Raw genomic sequence first — 20,089 nt, forward strand, 5'->3', positions numbered from 1 at the left:
TATATGGTTTTAATGGCAGCTGTGCCACAGCAAGTTAAATTGGCGCTGTGGTCATCGCAGCTCTGGCAAAACGTATTCCAGTGACTTCTAGCGACAAATCAAACAGCAAATAGCGATTTTCCCTGAAAAATAGTTGACAACACTTGCTTCTTGTGCACTCTCTCTATAGTGGCTCTTGCCAGTTGATTGAGAGAGCCAACTGAAAATTTAAGAGAGAAGCAGCAGATAAACACATTTTAAACCTTATCATCATGGTGAGCGAGTTAAAAAGCATATGATATAAAACACCAAGTTAAGCGGAGTGTAATGATATTATTGTTGTTCTTTTTTTATTATGTTTTGAAAGTTTAATTCATTTTCAAATCTCTATTGGCATAGAAGCTAACATCGGCTAATGTTAGCTCCAGTCAAGCTAGCCTGTCATAGTCATGGCGATACAGGACTCCAACGAAAGTTCACACAGACAGTGTAAATAAAGGGAAAGATTGTAACTTTGCTATTGTTAGGGATATGTTGAGAATGACATGATGGAAATGTACTGATGAGATACATGTCCATCTTGAATCACTAGGGTGGATAATGAATATAATGTCCTTAAATTCCTTCATTTATGAGGCTGTTTCTCCAAAAAAGCAATGTGTTCCCCAGTTGAAATGGCCTTTCATGTGTATTTAGTACTAAATCTAACAATTATGTTTTGTAGAGCTTCCAATGCTTCTCAAAGAAGTGCAGGAGTTTAGGCTGGAAAGGAAAAAGTATCTCTCACTTTTCTTAACGCATAATGAAATTGTCCTCCTTTGTGAATGACATAAACACATGTTTAAAAACATTAACAAGGATACATTTATCCTTGCATATCACATCTCATGATTGGAAAAGTGACCACTATTGCCTGAACTTATGATGTGCCTTTGTGTTTTCTATAGGTTGAACTGGAAGAGGGCTCCAAAATCCACATTTCAAAAACTTTGTGGCAAGGCTCAGCCAAGAACCCCCCCAAAAAGGTGTTGGAATTGATGAGGGCCCTCTTTAGCCGAGAGATCATTGCAAAATCCTCACTTACATACAAGAAGGCCAAAGCCTTGAAGGACCATGAAGCAAAACCTCAACTCTATCCCACATGAGTCTCTGCATCGTACTTTGGAGCCAAAAGTGCAAATCAATCCCAGAACAACATCAAAGGACCTTGTGAAGATGCTGGAGGAAACAGGTACAAAAGTATCTATATCCACAGTAAAACGAGTCCTATATCGACATAACTTGAAAGGCCGCTCAGCAAGGAAGAAGCCACTGCTCCAAAACCGCCATAAAAAAAGCCAGACTACGGTTTGCAACTGCACATGAGGACAAAGATCGTACTTTTTGGAGAAATGTCCTCTGGTTGATGAAACAAAAATAGAACTGTTTGGCCATAATGACCATCGTTATGTTTGGAGGAAAAATGGGGAGGCTTGCAAGCAGAAGAACACCATCCCAACCGTGAAGCACGGGGTTGGCAGCATCATGTTGTGGGAGTGCTTTGCTGCAGGAGGGACTGGTGCACTTCACAAAATAGATGGCATCATGAGGTAGGAAAATTATGTGGATATATTGAAGCAACATCTCAAGACATCAGGCAGGAAGTTAAAGCTTGGTCGCAAATAGGTCTTCCAAATGGACAATGACCCCAAGTATACTTACAAAGTTGTGTCAAAATGGCTTAAGCACAACAAAGTCAAGGTATTGGAGTGGCCATCACAAAGCCCTGACCTCAATCCCATAGAAAATTTGTGGGCAGAACTGAAAAAGCGTGTGCGAGCAAGGAGGCTTACAAACCTGACTCAGTTACACCAGCTCTGCCAGGAGGAATGGGCCAAAATTCACCAACTTATTGTGGGAAGCTTGTGGAAGGCTACCTTGAAAAGTTTGACCCAAGTTAAACAATTTAAAGGCAATGCTACCAAATACTAATTGAGTGTATGTAATCTTCTGTCCCACTGGGAATGTGATGAATAAATCATTCTCTCTACTATTATTCTAACATTTCACATTCTTAAAATAAAGTTGTGATCCTAACTGATCTAAAACAGGGAATTTTTACTAGGATTAAATGCCAGGAATTGTGAAAAACTGAGTTTAAATGCATTTGGCTAAGGTGTATGTAAACTTCTGACTTCAACTGTAGTATGCTTATTGGTCATAGTATGGATATAGCTAATATGCCAAAAGTTCCCAGATGCCGTACTGAATCCGCCAAAATACGAAGTATACAACTGGACACTATTTCCGTGCTTTTAGGGCCCATAATGCAATTCTTCAGGAAATGGGCGTGGCTTCACAACGTTTTCAGATTTGAAGAAAATTGTGGAAAATATGCAGCCGATGTCCTTAGAGAGCGGATACAAATTCATTGCTTTAACTTATTATGACAAATGTTAAGAAAATGTTGAGCAATGTAATAAAGTAATGACTTTTCAAATAAGTTACCTTACACGTTATGTTGGCTGACAATTTGTTAGCTACATTATCCTTACAAACCGCATAGCATTACTGCAGTATGTACTAGCATGTTAGCTAGTTACCTTACGTTAGTTGGCTACTAATACATCGAACTTGCCAGGAAGTTTATTAACTATCTGCTATCTAACTAACTAACCAACATTTATTGATTTGATTATTCACATCATTCTTAGCTAAGTGGCATAGTCGTTGTGCGTTTCAATGGACATTGTTAATTCTGGCTATCTACTCCGATTTCAGAGCACTCTTGCGCAGAACATGGCCGGTGTCGGTAAACATTTGCAAAAAAAGCGTAATTAAATTGTTGCCAGCAGCACAGTTACAGTCACCAACACTCTGTATAACATGAAAACAGCCTAACCAGCTCTGCTAGGGCAAGTAAAATGGTCAGAGTGAGGTGTTCTCTTATTTGTGTCTGGAAGTAGCTAGCCAACGTTACTCAGATAGCTTGGGTGCTTGACTGCCGTTGGACGCTCGGATCAACCCTACTCCTCGGCCAGAGCGTCCAGTGTGCTCTCTGAATGCTCCGAGAGAGAAAGCTCTGAATTTACAAAAGGACAATCTGACCACTCTCTGGATTTACGAACGCTCAGAGCGCACTGTGGCACTCCAGATTGAATTTACGAACACAAACGAAATCATAAAATGTCTAGCTAGTCATTTGTTATGCTAACAAGCTAGCAAGAGGTTGCATAGCAACACCATCAACTTCCGGTAGACAGGCAAAGCATGAGTATGCTCAACTGAAATGATACCGTTCGTTTACAATATACTAAAATTAACGAATAGTATGTAGTATACAGTATGTTAGTATGGGTATTCGAACACAGCTCTAGTCTTCACCCAGTAGCTCAGATTGTGACAGGTAATTTCCCCTTTCTTGCATGCTTTTAATTCTGACTCTTTGTGTATTAGGCTATAGGCCTAGTGGAATGTATACAAGAAGAAATTTAAGTTAAAAGCCAATTATTGTTATTATATGCCTTATTTTGTCATTCCAGTTAAATTCTGATTTCAGATTATCAATCCTTACCAAATAAGGAAGACTCAGTATGCTCTAAGTTTTTTTCTATCTTCATTAGGAATTTGTGTAAATGGCAGCAGTTTGGGAAAAGACACACAAAGATACACATTTTCAAAGGTGTTTTTTCTTGACTGATTACCATTTGATTGATGTGGTGCTATTGCACGTCATATCATTTGAAAGGGCTGTTTCTCAGCTTTCAAAATATGTATTACGTTTTCATATATGGTTTGACACCAGCAAAGTATGTTCATTTATCTACGCTGGTCTCAGTACATTCATGAATTCCCCATGGATTGGATGGCATCAAAAACATCCAACTCGCACCACAATATAACATCTGAACACATGACATACATGTCTGTTATATCACAGCTGTCTGTTGTATTTCAAGGATGAGTGAAGAGGTTTGGTAAGACTTCCTATGAATCATTAGCGAGCACCCCTGGCTTTGACTAGAATATAATCATTGTGATTTTGTTTTAATGTGAATTGGGCTGGAGGTAAAGTGAGGTAGGTTAGGTATGTGTGTCTCTACTGTACCGAAATGCTGCCAGGTATTCAGCGTCGCCCATGGGAGGGTCCAAGCCTCCCATCCATGCCACATTGACATTGAAGCCCTCACCTGCTCCTGCTCCAACCTGGACAGAGTGGGAGAGAGAGTTATGTCTTACTTCATGGAAAGTTGTGCTGAGAGTTGAAAGGTCATGAGATATTTTGCATCAAATGTTCACAAACTATCAGCACGGTTGTTTAAAAATGCGCATTTGTTACAATTGAGGAAAAGCCGCGTCACATTTCAATGACATACGGGAGTGATTACGATTTCCAAATGAAAGACGGCTGGCCATTAATTCAACGCCTCCATCAACTCAACTATTTCGATTTTTGATACAATTTGTCAAATCTGCTAATAAATCCCTCGCAGCAACAACAAAACTACACCCAGATTAAGTCCCAGTTTTAACACACTACAGGGACGTACGTATATTCTTGAGTCGGCACTTGGCGATATTCAGATTCTAGTTATATTTCACATAATCTCCGCACCCAGAACCAAATGTTAACATCTGTCACGAGAGACTATATTTCACCAAATGCCAGGCACAACCGGTGGATGTCTCCCTGATTTGACCTCACGTTCGTGGGGTGGCATACTAACTGATCCCCTGGTCTTAAGAGGAGAGTAAGCCTTAAAAATGTCTGCTAACACGGCTATTTAGCTTTTGAAACTCCTCCGCCATCGCTCAATGTCATGGCGAGGAGATAGTGAGGACTCTGAGTGACACACTCTTGGCAACAAATTGCAGTCATTTCCTTTGTGTGTGTGTGTGTTCGTGTGCGTGAGGATGATGTGCATTGCAGAGTGTCTGACTTGACTCTCTCTCGGTAGACGGGATGTTCACAGGGCAAACTCAAAACACATGAGCTCCGCCATCCACTGCCAACTAGTCACTCTCCCTCTCTTTCTCTCTCTCCATTGTTCTTCTCTTCTTCATCCCCTTTCTTCATCCCCCCCCTCTTTCTGTTATTCCTTTCATGTTTAAGAGACGCTGGAGCGGATTACGGGTACCCTGATGTTTCTCTGTGGTACCCCTGATGACATCAATGCTACCCCTTAGTGTGTTATATAGGTACATGGGGTTGTGGTCGAGGGACACAGAGACTCCAGAGGTTTACCACACAGCTCAGTGGCGGTCGAGGGGCCATTTAAGGCTAAGCCACATCCAAGCCAGCATAGCATCTAATGGACCATCTTCCCATGATGAAGAATATGGTAAAACATCCACTTTTTTTATCCTCCTTATTTGGTGAGAATGGAGTGGGTAGTAACAAACGCTAAAGGGGTTTCAGACTATTGGGCCGACACAATCCGTTCTGTGCTGTCTCAGACGTTCCCCCCCCCCCCCACATGAAAAGACCAATCATGTATTTGATGGGGGAGCATGATGTACATGGTGGTGGATAGTGCAACCTGACTTACCTCGGCTGGGTTCCCGCTCCCGGGGAAGAAGTTGCCATTGTCATAGCGATGCAGGGAGATGTACAGCACGCTGGAGTCGTTGTAGAACACTGACTGGGTACCGTTGCCATGGTGAACATCCTGCACATTGGGGATAAAGTTCAAGGGGTCGTCAGACTCGTAATTATGTAGTATGCTTGACCAGTCTCATACTTGCTCTGGATGTTTGCATCTTATTTGTCTTTACAAACCAGGTAGTATTTAAGTGTGCATGTGTTCCAACGTGTGTGTGTGTGTGTCTGTGTTAACGCCCAGACTCGTGGCGGGCCCAGACTCATGTGAAAAGCAGAGATCAGTGTGAATGTTGACACCACGCTTATGGTCAATATGTGTGTTGTGTAAGTAAGCAAGTGTTTAGCTTCCATGTGGGGACCAGTGATGGCAGTCATCTCTCACCCAGTCCACAATGAGGATCTTGTTGATGCTGAGTTTGTGCTGGAGCTGCTTGGCTGCGATGGCCACGGAGTTGAAGAAGCAGAAACCCCTTTGGAAAGACACATATGGACTTATGAGAACATAATCAGGACAGGAGGTCATGTCCCCATAACGAGACAAAAGACACCCAATGTAATGTGAGGGCGTCTCAGAGAATGTCCTCACGATACACACACTAGGTGATGTGAGGATATTAGTGCCAATGGGTCAAACATGCTTTGTTTCACTGGACATGCACTCATATTTAGGCTTGGTTTGAATGGCGAAGGGGCAATGTATGAATGATGGGAAAAAGACACGCAAGTAAACGCAAGTAAACATCTGACAATCTCAGACAAAATAAAACCATAACAGAAACAAAAGCAAAACACAAAGACGAAAATACTCTCCACATATCAAAATAAGTTCTCGTGAAATAAGTTCTCGTGACCTGAAGTCATTCCTCGTGACCTCCCCTCCTCGTGCATTTCAGAGAATGTGCTCCTCATAAACCACTTACAGTAAGCTGACTCGTACTCAATATCCGTAGGATATTGTGAGACAGAGAAGGTGTGAGAGAAAGAGTTGATGTATGAAAATGAGAAGAGGAATGTTGAAAGCGGTGGTGTCAGCAGGAGCTATAAGCTCGGCGAGTGTGAACTGTAGATCATATCTACTGGCCAACTCCTTTCCTCCAGTAAGTCTTTATCGACACATAAATTACTAGTGACAGGCTCTGCTGAGTACACACACTATCGCGCGTGAACCCACTCACGCATGCAAGCAAGCAAGCACACACACACACACACACACACACACACACACACACACACACACACACACACACACACACACACACACACACACACACACACACACACACACACACACAAGCATGTGGTTAGCCTTCTAACGCATTCTATTTCAGACTGATACACAGACATGCACCCATACACACACACATGCACACAAGCCTTGGGCAGGTAACGCACATACTCCACACACACACATCTAGATGTGTATAAGAGACAGCACACACACACACACACACACACACACACACACACACAGCTGAATGTGGTTAGCCTTCTAACGCATTCTATTTCAGACTGATACACAGACATGCACCCATACACACACACATGCACACAAGCCTTGGGCAGGTAACGCACATACTCCATACACACACATAACACACCCTTTTGGACAGTGCTTTTGATGTGTAGGGAAAACCCTTTGAAATTGTTTTAGAGACCTCCTGGCTCCGTGTGTGTGTGTGCGTCTGTGCAGTACTTACAAGGGGGTAGAGCGACCTGCATGGTGTCCAGGGGGCCTCACCACTGCAAAGCCATTCTGTGAGATGGGAATAGAAACTGTTACACTTTGGCTCTCTCTGAGCACATACAACTTACAAAAGCACTTACAATTTGATGTTCATCAGTTCAGAATACATGGTATTGATATATAAATGGAACTGATATAAAAAGGCAATGTTTAAATTCCAATTTCATGTGAAATTCATAAATAATGAACAGAAATGACATTATGCTTCAATATCCAGGTGTATCAATGTATGTCACAGTGTTGACAATTCTGACCAGTTGTGTTACGGCCCTGACATAACTAAGTGGGGGTGTAACCGAGGTGACAATGAACGGTTGGCGGTCTCACCTTCAGCTCTCCCTGTGCTACCCTGAGCGCCAGCTCCGTCACGCTGCCTGCCGCCAAGCGAGACGCCGTCGACGTGTGTGTCTCATTCCAGATCGTATCGTTGTCCACCTGTCAATCATGCAAAACCAGGAATTTACCAGGGGGTGGGATCAAAGTTAAAACCACTAGGAGAAACAAGGGCATCGTTTAGAAACAATATAAGTTGATTGGTTGAAATAGGTGTCACTTGATATCAACTATGTGACAGCCCAATGAGGTACAGAGGAAGTCATGCAGTGGAATTGGGAAACAGAGGTGACGGGTTGTGGTAAAGACTGGATTATTACAGTATTGGATTACAAAGTCTCTACTGTGTTCCAACTAAATGAAGAGTAGCATAACTTATTGGGAGTCAGGGGGATAGAAGTGGCAAGGGTAACATTTACCCACACAAATCACCACAACCTTGACTTTGACTGGTGATGATGACAGTAAAGGAGGTAGTAGAGTATTCCTGTTCTCAGATTCTCTCTCTCTCTCTCTCTCTCTCCTTCCCTTTGTTATTCCATGTTTCAAAACTCCACATTTCTGGCGGTTTGGCACGACAGAACAATGAAATCCTAGGAATTTCTTTTATCACTTTCTTCGCCATCTTGTTTCAATCAGCTCGCCTCACCAGAGGAACCAAAGGCCCGGAAATCCAGGCAGATCAGGCGCCTTATCAACACCATGCAAACCCTCCTCTACTCTCCTCTTCACCCTCTTGCTCTCCTCTTCTTCCTCCTCCACTCATCCCCTCTTTATCCTCTTCTTTATCCTCTTTAATCACGACTATATACAGTCTACCTCCTTCTCTTTTACTCTTCAACGCTCCTCTTCCCCTTCTCTTTCATCTTCATCATCCCCCTGCACTCATCTCTTCTTCAGTGTCTGCATTTTCTCTTTCCTTATCCACACCATATTAGCAGCATTCTTCCTCCTTATCTCTTCTCCCCCTCTTCCTCCTCCACTCATCCTCTCTTCATCCTCTTCTCTGGTGTCTATATTCTCTCTTTCCCCACATCCCTTCCTCCTGAATAAATTCCCCTCCACTCAACCACTCAACCACAGTTCCCCAGGCACCCCTCCAAGCAAACAATTCAGAGTCCACCCTTTCTTCCTCTCTCTCTTCCTCTCATCTCTCACCTCTTCTTTGCCTTTGATATCTGATTGGCGTTTCGACCGTGTCCCCGCCAGCAACAACAGCCTCCACAATTTGTCGCTCTATTAGCTTAATCGTGTAATGAGGTATAATCAAGCATGTAATGTTTGCCATTTTGTAATGTGATTAGATAAGTGGACAGATTTCACATGACTCTTTGATTGTTTGTTACAGGGTCTGTTGAGCTGTTTGCCTGTGTACTGTAAGTGTGTGTGTGTGTGTGTGTGTGTGTGTGTGTGTGTGTGTGTGTGTGTGTGTGTGTGTGTGTGTGTGTGTGTGTGTGTGTGTGTGTGTGTCTGTGCGTGTGCGTGCGTGCGTGCGTGCGTGCGTGCGTGCGTGTGTTATTCTGAGTAACTCACTCCAACTCCTCCACAAGGTAGCATCACAAACATCCTTTGAGATAAGATTCCTGAAAGAGTGAGATAAATCCAATACATTAATCTTACATTCATTCAATACTTGATGATCCATGCATATGTGTATAGTTCCATGTGTGTGATTTATGAGTGTGTAAAAATACTTATGTGTGGCTTTTACTAGGGCTGTTGCGGTGACCGTATTACCACCACACCGGCGGTCACGACTCAAGAAGGCAGTCAAATTCCACGTTACCGTTTAGTCACGGTAATTAGGSTACTCCAAGCTCTGATGCTGCTGCTGGTCATTAGTAGCCTTCCAAACTTGCTAACTGACTGGTACTCAGCACTCTATTGTCCCTCTAATCACTCTGACATCAATGCAAATGTGTTTGAAAATCTAATCAAACACTTCGTGAGAGCCCATGAGCTCATGTTGCACAACATTTCTATAGGCTATGCAATAGCGGGAGAAAACAGCGTGGTGGCCGCTAAATAAAAAGAGGAAGATCCCATCAGCTTTCTACAGGCTAGGCCTACTATATTTATTTCTCAACTTCCTAATATTAAGCACATTGCTTATATTTACATCAGGAGTATAGCCTACCTGGCTGGCATGAAAATAAACCACGGGGAAAAGCGTCCTCCATTCGCTATTTAAGTGCATAGATGACATGTATTTTTTCCCCTGCCCCTGTTTCGAKACAGGTGCGTGAYAATGGTCCATTCTAAATCAAAACAAATTTCACACTTATATTATTTAGTATATGTAAAGACAAGCTTAAATCAAGAATAGTCTGATGGGTGACAATATTAGCCTATAACTTGTGAATTATATATTATTACTTGTGAATGATGCCCAGCATAAGAAACAATGGCTTTTTTTTGTGACTTCTTCAAATCATAGTCGCACACCTCATGTAGCCTAGCCCATAGGCCTATGTGTTTTAATAAGGTTTGTATCACAACTAAAGTGGCCAAATAACTTCTTAAAATTAAGCACATTAATCCGCTTCACAAGGGGTGTAGAGCCTAACTGGCATATATAAGCAGCGTGTGAGTTTCACGTTTGGGGAAGATCATTTTCACCATAAAAATGCACCTTGATAATAAAAGCATTATATGCATAATCAAATTCCCTTTTGATAATAGTGTTTTCCGCTAATGGGACATTCGTGCTTATAGCCTACTGCCGTTTGTGCATTGCTGCACTTATAACGTGAAGAAGTAGACAAATAGTTTATCAACATTTTAAGCTAAATGTTCTGATCTGTTGCGTCAGCCACATTGCATTAAAAAAAGTGTTTTGCTGCTAGTGGTTGTATTAATTTTAGATCTATCGCATCCCACAACTATCTCAGACTATGTTTGGAATATTTATTTCTCGCACAGAATAAAATAGGTTGACTTTTGCACTATGGGTATAGTACATTGACATAGGCTAGTGCTTTATCTGTTCGTAAGGCCTACTCATGTTGTTGGCTGACGAAAAGTAAATGTGGACAGTTCTAATATCTTCAGTATGCACCTCGGGAATTGGATGAGGAYGCGCACAGTTGCGTCCCTGACGTGTCTGTCTTCACTTGTAGCCTGTGAGAAAGACCCGATCACGTGACGGAGAGCCGTGTGAACGAGAGATGCTTCGGATTGGCAGCACACTCAGGGAGAAGGGCACAACAGGCAGGACTCCTGGCCGCAAAAGGCATGGATTTATTTTAGGGTGCATTACGGCCACAAAGGGGATGCCGCCGTGAAATTCGAGGCATTATCAAGGGCTTGTCAAATTGTGAATGAGAGACTATTGGTGTGTGTACAGCCTGCCTTTCAAGCTACTTTTTTTGAAATTATCATTAGTCTCATCATGCAGCCTTACAATGTATTAAAATCAAAACATATAGCCCAAAGTTTGTAGAACAACCAAAGTTACATCAATAACTCTAAATTAAGCATATAGGAGTAGCTGTTTCTTTGTTAACCGCTCAACACACAAAACAGCCGCATGTGCGCACTCCCTCAAATCTTTTGGAGAATAAAAATAAATAAATATTCAGCTTTGTTCAATTGTATTCTTCATACTATAAAATAATATAAAATAATGCCACGGAATTATAAGCAAATCTTGTCTGCTATATGAACTAGTGTAGCCCACAGCCATTTGGCATAGCCACATCAGGACCCAACATAAGGACAACTCAGAGTATGCTATTCTTCTCTTCTGAAATAGACTACATTTTCTTCATATCATGCTTCTTTAGACCTGTCTAAAATAAATTATGGATTTATTGTGAAGATGTAGGCTATATTTACATGGATTTATTCAACTTTTTATAAATGGATTCTAGGCTATGTGTGGAAGCCAGGAGAGGCTAAATGTGTTTATGTTAATTAACGGTCAATTACCATGAGACCGACAGTTATTTGCTTGACAGTCATCGGCTGACAAAATTTYGTGACCGCCACAGCCCTACCTATTACCTATATGGCCAAGTGAGTGTGAGTGTTTGACAATGAGGTGTGTCAGAGCGGTGTGTGTGTGTGCGCGTGAAGATGAGTGTGCATGTTTGTGTGTTGGTGTATGTGTGAGAGAGAGAGAGAGAGAGAGAGAGAGAGAGAGAGAGAGAGAGAGACTGAGCGCGTGTCGCACCAGCCAGCTTGCGGTTGTCCAGTTTGAGGCGGTTGAGTGGGTTGGTGCCGTACAGCAGGACGTGTTTCTCAGAGTGGACAGACTGAAGCTCCTCCAGAGTTGCCTTTCTGCTCCGGATACACTGGAGGAGTGCACACACACACACGCCATGCCATTTAGAATTAACCAACGCACCACACACACACACACGAGACACAGGCGCATACACGCAGGCGCATACACACACTAGTCCACATGCATACACTCGCAAACGCACTCGCGAATGCACACACACACCCATGAACACACACAAATTACAGCATAGGTACACACACAGGCCTCCCTTGGAAAAGAGGTCTTCTGACCTCAATGGGACTGTTTAAAGAGACAAACAAAACACAAAGTTTGATCTTGGAAACCTGGGCCAGGGCAAAGGGGGGGTGCAGTGCTGGGGTGTAACCCTAGGTGGCAGCAGTGTTCATAACAGGAGTTTCAACCAACATATTTAGTTCTGTGGTGTTGTGTAGAAAGGGAGAGGGAGATACCTAGCCAGTTTTACAACTGAATGCATTTAACTGAAATGTGTCTTCCGCATTTAACCCAAACCCTCTGAATCTAGAATATTGTAGTGTAGTATGTGCTGCTGTGTTATGCTTTATATGGTACCTACCTCACACTGGTTCCTGAGGCCTCTCTCCTGAAGTCTGGACCAGATGCTTTGGATTCTTCCAGCATGCTCGGGGTGTCGGCTATTGTCGCCACAGGTGCACTGGTGCTTCAGCATCTGAGAGTCATACACCAGACCTATACACACACCGACACACACTGTAGTTTAGAGACCATACAAAATAGGTAGAAAGCCAGACAGATAGTAGACGGGACCACCTAGATCCTAATAAATGAAGTGCTAATAATTCTATGGATGGGACATACAGCACCTTCTGAATATACAGTATGTTGTACATGAGATACAACAAGATACAACAAGCACTGTGTATAGTACAGCACTCCCCAAGTGTCTCTCACCAGTGGTGAAGCGTAGCTTGGCGGTGGTCTCCGGACCAGGGCCGGCCAGAGACTGTGGGGTGTCCGTGGGCTGTGGAGGAGGAGGGAGAGAGGTGGAGGCGGGGGAGGACTGGGCGCGACCGAGGGGGCGGTGTGCAGGGCCCAGAACCACGGGCACACCCAGGGGGTCCAGGTGGGTCGCTTGTCTACGCCTGTCTGTCARGACCTGGTGGTGCCTGGGCTGCTCCCAACGAAACGACTGGAGGGAAGGGGGATAGATAAAAAGATAGAAAGGGAGGGAGAGCGGGAGGGAAAAAAGTAGGTGAAAAGTAAAAAAAACAACAAACAAAAAACATTTAAAGGCTAAATGTTTGTTTACTTGTTTACCCAGATCGTTATTAGGAGTTACTTTAGCAACAACATAAAACAGCCCAACTACAGCACCTTGTAAAAGCCATGACTAAGGGATGACTAACAGAGTGATGCCATGGCACCCTCTATTGGAGAGCCAGAAAGGTGGCCTGAGCTGAAGCACAAATCAAAACAAATTTTRTTGGTCACATACACATATTTAGCAGATGTTATTGCGGGTGTAGAGAAAGGTTTGTGTTCCTGGCTCCAGCAGTGCAGTAATATCTAACAATTCACAACAATACACACAAATCTAAAAGTAAAAGAATGGAATTAAGAAAAATATAAATATTAGGACGAGCAATGTCGGTGTGCCATTGACTAAAATACAGTAGAATAGAATACAGTACATACATATGAAATTAGTAAAGCAGTATGTAAACATTATTAAAGTGACTAGTGTTCCATTATTAAAGTGAACAGTGATTCCATGCCTATGTATATAGGGCAGCAGCCTCTAAGGTGCAGAGTTGAGTAACTGGGTGGTAGCCGGCTAGTGACGGCTATTTAATAGTCTGATGGCCTTGAAATAAAAGCTATTTTTCAGTTTCTCGGTCCCAGCTTTGATGCACCTGTACTGACCTCGCCTTCTGGATGGTAGCGGGGTGAACAGGCCGTGGCTCGGGTGGTTGATGTCCTTGATGATCTTTTTGGCTTTGCTGTGACATCGGATGTTGTTGGTGTCCTGGAGGGCAGGTAGTGTGCACCCGGTGATGCATTGGGCAGAGCGCACCACCCTCTGGAGAGCCTTGCGGTTGCGGGCGGTGCGGTTGCCGTACCAGGCGGTGATACAGCCCGACAGGATACTCTCAATTGTGCATCTGTAACAGTTTGTGAGGATCTTCGGGGCCAAGCCGAATTTCTTCAGCCTCCTGAGGTTGAAGAGGCACTGTTGCGCCTTCTTCACTACACTGTCTGTGTGGGTGGACCATTTCAGATTGTCAGTGATGTGTACGCCCAGGAAGTTGAAGATTTTCACCTTCTCCACTGTGGTTCCGTCGATCTGGATAGGGGCGTGCTTCCTCTGCTGTTTCCTGAAGTCCACGATCAGCTCCTTCGTTTTGTTGACGTTGAGGGAGAGGTTATTTTCCTGGCATCACTCCCCAGGGCCCTCACCTCCCTGTAGGCAGTCTAGTCATTGTTGGTAATTAGGCCTACTACTGTTGTGTCGTCTGCAAACTTGATGATTGAGTTGGAGATGTGCATGGCCACACAGTCATGGAAGAACAGGGAGTACAGGAAGGAGCTGAGTACGTACCCTTGTGGGGCCCCTGTGTTGAGGATAAGCAAAGTGGAGGTGTTGTTTCCTACCTTCACCACCTGGGGGTGGCCCGTCAGRAAGTCCAGGACCCAGTTGCACAGGGCGGGGTTCAGACCCAGGGCCCCAAGCTTAATGATGAGCTTGGAAGGTACTATGGTGTTGAAGGCTGAGTTGTAGTCAATGAACAGCATTCTTACATAGGTATTCCTCTTGTCCAGATGGGATTGGGCAGTGTGCAGTGCGATGGCGATTGCATCAGCTTCGGTTCTATTGGTGCGATATGCAAATTGAAGTGGGTCTAGGGTGTCAGGTAAGGTAGAGGTGATTTGATCCTTAACTAGCCTCTCAAAGCACTTCATGATGACAGAAGTGAGTGCTATGGGGCGATAGTCATTTAGTTCAGTTACCTTTGCTTTCTTGGGTACAGGAACAATGGTGGACATCTTCAAGCAAGTGGGGACAGCAGACTGGGATAGGGAGAGACTGAATATGTCCGTAAAGACTCCAGCCAGCTGGTCTGCGCATGCATGACCAAAAGTATGTGGACACCTGATCATCAAACATCTCATTCCAAAATCATAGGCATTAATATGGAGTTGGTCCCCCCCTTTGCTGCTATAACAGCCTCCACTGATCTGAGAAGGCTTTCCACTAGATGTTGGAACATTATTGCGGGGACTTGCTTCCATTCAGCCACAAGAGCATTAGTGAGGTTGGGCACTGATGTTGGGCGATTAGGCCTGGCTCGAAGTCGGCGTTAAAATTCATCCCAAACGTGTTCAATGGGGTTGATGTCAGGGCTCTGTGCAGGCCAGTCAAGTTTTCCACACTGATCTCGACAAACCACTTCGGTATGGAACTCGCTTTGAGCACAGGGGCATTGTCATGCTGAAACCGGAAAGGGCCTTCCCCAAACTGTTGCCACAAAGTWGAAAAAATTGTCTAGAATGTCATTGTATGCTGTAGCGTAAAAATTGTCCCTTCACTGGAACTAAGGAGCCTAGCCCGAACCATGAAAAACAGTCCCAGATCATTATTCATCCACCAAACTTTACAGTTGGCACTATGCATTGAAGCGTGAATTATCACTCCAGAGAATGCGCTTCCACTGCTCCAGAGTACAATGGCAGCAAGCTTTACACAGCTCCAGTCGACGATTTACATTGCGCATGGTGATCTTAGGCTTGTGTGCGGCAACTCGGCCATGGAAACCCATTTCATGAAGCTCCAGACGAACAGTTATTGTGCTGACGTTGCTTTCAAGGGTGTTTTGGAACTCGGATAGTAAGTGTTGCAACCCCGTTAATAATGTCATAGTAATAAGTGTACACACTCCCTTACATAAATAGACCCACCGAGGTCAAAAGAGGTTGGCTGGTATTGCAAACGAGGACAGATGATTTTTACGCACTACGCGCTTCACCACTCGGCGGTCACGTTCTGTAAGCTTGTGTGGCCTACCACTTCGTGGCTGAGCCATTGTTGCTCCTAGACGTTTCCACTTCACAATAACAGCACTTACAGTTGACCGGGGCAGCTCTAGCAGAAATTTGACGAAATGACTTGTTGGAAAGGTAGCATCCTATGCCGGTCCCACGTTGAAAGTCACTGAGCTCTTCAGTAAGGCCATTCTACTGCCAATGTTTGTCTATGGAGATTGCATGGCGGTGCTTGATTTTATACACCTGTTTGTAACGGGTGTGGCTGAAATAGCCAAATCCACTTCTATATATAGTGTATATTTGAGAGTTGGACTAATATAATAATTGTATGTATGTATGACCAATGGGTCTCTTTGTGTGTGTTTGTATGTGTGTGTATCTGTGTTTGTGTGTGTGTGCGCACCTGCGTGCATATGTTTGTGTCTGTGTACCTGATTCATCAGAGGTGTGTGTTCCATGGTGTGATCTCCTAGGTAATCGCCTGAGGAGGTGGACTCTGTGTCCCACATTGACTCAGTGCTACTGGTCCCACTCTGTGTCCTCCTCTGGTAGCCGTCCCCAGGCCCGGTCTCCGCCGGGTCCATGTCCTTCGAGGGGATCTGTGTGACACGAGGCTTCTCACTGGACTTGGTCATGAGCTGATGAGGGAGGGACACATACACACTCTTAAGGTCAAAGGTCATGCATCAGTCCTCCCTCTTCTTGTGTTGGTGAGCACTATTATGCGGTATCTAGATGTAATATGTGTGTGTGTATGTGTGTGTGTGTGTGTGTGTGTGTGTGTGTGTGTGTGTGTGTGTGTGCGTGCGTGCGTGCGTGTGTGTTTAAGTTCCCACAAGAATAGTAAACAAACAGAAATTTGACCCACTGGGTACATTTGTTTGTCCCATCGAGGTCAAATGCTATTTCTAGGGGGTTTAGGGTTAAGGTTAGAATTAGTGTTAGGGTCAGAATTACGTTAAGGGTTAGGGTTAGATTTAGGGTTAGGAGCTAGGGTTAGGTTTAGGGTTAAGGTTAAGTTTTTGGGTTATGGTTGGGGTTAAGTTAACGTTAGGGTAAGAGTATGGGTTAGGGTTAGGTTTAGGGTTAGGGAAAATAGGATTTTGAATGGGCTGAATTGTTTGTCCCCACAAGGTTAGCTGTACAAGAAAGGAAAGGGGAAAGGGGGATACCTAGTCAGTTGTACAACTGAAATTGGTCTCCGCATTTAACCCAACCCCTCTGAATCAGACTGTGTGTGTGTGTGTGTGTGTGTGTGTGTGTGTGTGTGTGTGTGTGTGTGTGTGTGTGTGTGTGTGTGTGTGTGTGTGTGTGTGTGTGTGTGTGTGTGTGTGTGTGTCTTTGTCTATGTCCCTCTTTAAGATCACCTTGGTTTGTGTGTGCATGTATGTGTGTGTGTGTGTTGCTCAACAGTCCCTAAAATGTGTGTGTCCAAAAATGGTGTGCTCTCTCACCTTGCCCAGGTGTGTGTTCTGTTTGAGTCTCTCCAGCAGCAGTGCGTTGTGGTACTGCTGAATTAACTGGTGCTGGTGGTGGTGAGAGTGCAGCGGGGGCTCAGAGCGGGTCCGACCCAGGGGTCTGTGGAGGCCCGGGGGAGCCAGGCCTTCCAGTCTGGAGGAGGGGTACTGGAGATGGCCCGGGCTCAGGCCTCGCACTTAAGGAGAGAGAGGTGGGGAGAAGGGGAGGGAGAAAGAGGAGAGGGGGAGGAAGCAAGGAGGGTGAACATAGAGAGCGATAGGGAGGGGGGAGAACGTGGAAAGGGAGAGGGAGAGAGAATCAGAGAGGTCAGGATCATCATGTTTGACTAAAACGTTATAAAAACGACCAGAGAGGAAGCAAACAGTGTTGTGGAATGTTTTGATTAGCTAGGTCTGTGTAGTCACTCCCAGATCAACCAGATCCATTATAGATTAGTGAAAGTTCCACATGCCTAGATCAGTCGGATAAGTGGCATTCAGTCAAACGATCAATAGAGGGCAGTGTCGCTCCGAGTGTGTTTCTCTTCGTGTGCGGCCGTCCCGAGGGCTCCAGGGTGACTGCAGGTGTGGTGTGTGTGTTTGTGTGAGTTTGCATACATATCTACACTGAGCGTATAAAACATTAGGAACTACTCATATTGAGTTGCACCCCTTTTTGCACTCAGAACAGCCTCAATTCATCTTGGGCATGGACTCTACAAGGTGTCGAAAGCGATCCACAGGGATGCTGACCCATGTTGACGCTAATGCTTCACACAGTCATGTCAAGTTGGCTGGATGTCCTTTGGGTGGTGGACCATTCTTGATACACATGAGAAACTGTTGAGCGTGCGTTGCAGTTCATGACACACTCAAACCGGTGCGCCTGGCACCTACTACCATACCCCGTTCAAAGGCACTTAAATCTTTTGTCTTGCCCATTCAAACTGTGAATGGCACACATACACAATCCCTGTCTCAATTGTCTGAAGCATTACAAATCCTTCTTTAACCCTTCTACACTGAATGAAGTGCATTTAAGTGACATAGCTTTCACCTGGATTCACCGCATTCACCTGGTCAGTCTATGTCATGGAAAGAGAACCTAATGTTTTGTACACTCAGTGCACAGTATATGTACCCTATGAGTGGGTGTGATTGTGTATGTGCTTGCTTGCTTGTGTGTGTGTGTGTGTGTGTGTGTTTATATCCGTGTGTGTTTCTCACCAGTGACTAGCTGTGTGTGCAGCAGCACTGAGGGCTCCAGGATGAGCAGGGGCTGGAGGCGTTGGTGGGCCAGCTGGGCAGCACTGAGGCCCTCCATGGGCAGGTAGACCTGGGGCAGTACCCTGGCCACCCTCTGATGGCCACCCGACTCCCTGTCACCCTGGGCGGGCAGCCTGGCGCTGTTGGTGGGCAGGGCGGTGGAGCAGGGCAAGGAGAAATGGGCCAGTGTGCCATCCTGGAGCAGCAACCTCTGAGCCTGAGGGAGGGAGGGGACACAATAGGTCACGCACACTGTAAAACATAACTGCCAAACTCGAGTGCCTTCATGTACATATCTATAATGGCTTGCACCGCTGCACATTGATCTGGTACTGGTACTCCCTGTATAGAGCTCCACATTGATCTGGTACTGGTACTCGCTGTATAGAGCTCCACATTGATCTGATACTGGTACTCCCTGTATAGAGCTCCACATTGATCTGGTACTGGTACTCCCTGTATAGAGCTCCACATTGATCTGGTAACTGGTTACTCCCTGTATAGAGCTCCACATTGAGCTGGTACTGGTACTCCCTGTATAGAGCTCCAATCTTGTGTATTTTATTCCTCGTGTTACTATATTTATTTGTATTATCATGTTTTAGCTCTGCATTGTTGGGAAGGGCTCGTAAGCAAGCATTTCGCGGTAAAGTCTATACCCATTGCATTCGGCTCATGTGTCAAATACAATTTCATTTCATTCAATTTAAATAAATTGGCGTTGACTCAAACAACTATAGTCATTGGAACTTGATTCAGTTAAGTAGTATGTACTCAATTACTAACTGCTGGGGTATCAAACTTCAGTCCTCCGGGATTCAATGTCTGTTAGAATAGCTTGAAAGTTTCATTACTGTACAGCAAATTGGCCAGTGTTAATTAATGTTGATTTTTCACTGTAAGTGTTTAATTAACACTCATTGGTGTAAAACAACCCTAGTGTTAATACTACCAAAAACCAAAACCACGCCCATCATTATCATATTTCCCAGCATGCTCTATTGCAGGTTGATTTTTAGAATGGTTTGTTTCAATATCTATGTTTTTGTATGTACATTGATAAATTAATCTTATGCTACTTAAATATAAATTACATACATTTTCTAAACTTATCCAATATGTTACTTGGACATATTGCATTTGTTACTGAAATGGTTGTTCCAGTTTAGTTGCTTTAGGTAGTTTCATATCATAGTTTTCCCAACCCTTGTAGTTATTCTGAATGTAGATTGGGGCTGGCACAGGGGCTGGCACAATTACCGTATAACTGTGTAACCTGTGTAAACTATAATACAAATAAATTAACAGTCATTACCGGCCTTCGTGTGGTTGAGTCCGTTTCCGCGGTAACATGGACTCTTAAAAACGTGCTGAAACTTTGTTGCTCCTTGCTGAAACAAGCAAGGTGTTATAGCAAAAGACACTCCGGTTGCCTAGGCAACACCCCCTCCCTGCAG

General features: G+C 44.3%; 1 protein-coding gene across 1 annotated transcript in view; it reads right to left on the minus strand.

The window, feature by feature from the left end:
• The window catches only part of LOC111961722 (histone deacetylase 7-like), a 76,957-nt gene that overhangs the window by 14,322 nt on the left and 42,546 nt on the right, over positions 1-20,089 (minus strand). The window contains exons 9-20 of the mRNA XM_023984244.2: positions 18,594-18,849; positions 17,364-17,563; positions 16,341-16,547; positions 12,817-13,054; positions 12,461-12,594; positions 11,812-11,932; positions 9,171-9,220; positions 7,632-7,739; positions 7,258-7,313; positions 5,943-6,030; positions 5,508-5,627; positions 4,067-4,164 (exon numbers count right to left, since the gene is read on the minus strand). Of these exons, the coding sequence (XP_023840012.1) occupies positions 4,067-4,164; positions 5,508-5,627; positions 5,943-6,030; positions 7,258-7,313; positions 7,632-7,739; positions 9,171-9,220; positions 11,812-11,932; positions 12,461-12,594; positions 12,817-13,054; positions 16,341-16,547; positions 17,364-17,563; positions 18,594-18,849 (1,676 nt within the window). The remainder of the gene's footprint in view (positions 1-4,066; positions 4,165-5,507; positions 5,628-5,942; positions 6,031-7,257; positions 7,314-7,631; positions 7,740-9,170; positions 9,221-11,811; positions 11,933-12,460; positions 12,595-12,816; positions 13,055-16,340; positions 16,548-17,363; positions 17,564-18,593; positions 18,850-20,089) is intronic.

This window comes from Salvelinus sp. IW2-2015, linkage group LG1, assembly GCF_002910315.2.
Source record: "Salvelinus sp. IW2-2015 linkage group LG1, ASM291031v2, whole genome shotgun sequence".
In the NCBI taxonomy this organism is placed as follows: domain Eukaryota; kingdom Metazoa; phylum Chordata; class Actinopteri; order Salmoniformes; family Salmonidae; genus Salvelinus; species Salvelinus sp. IW2-2015.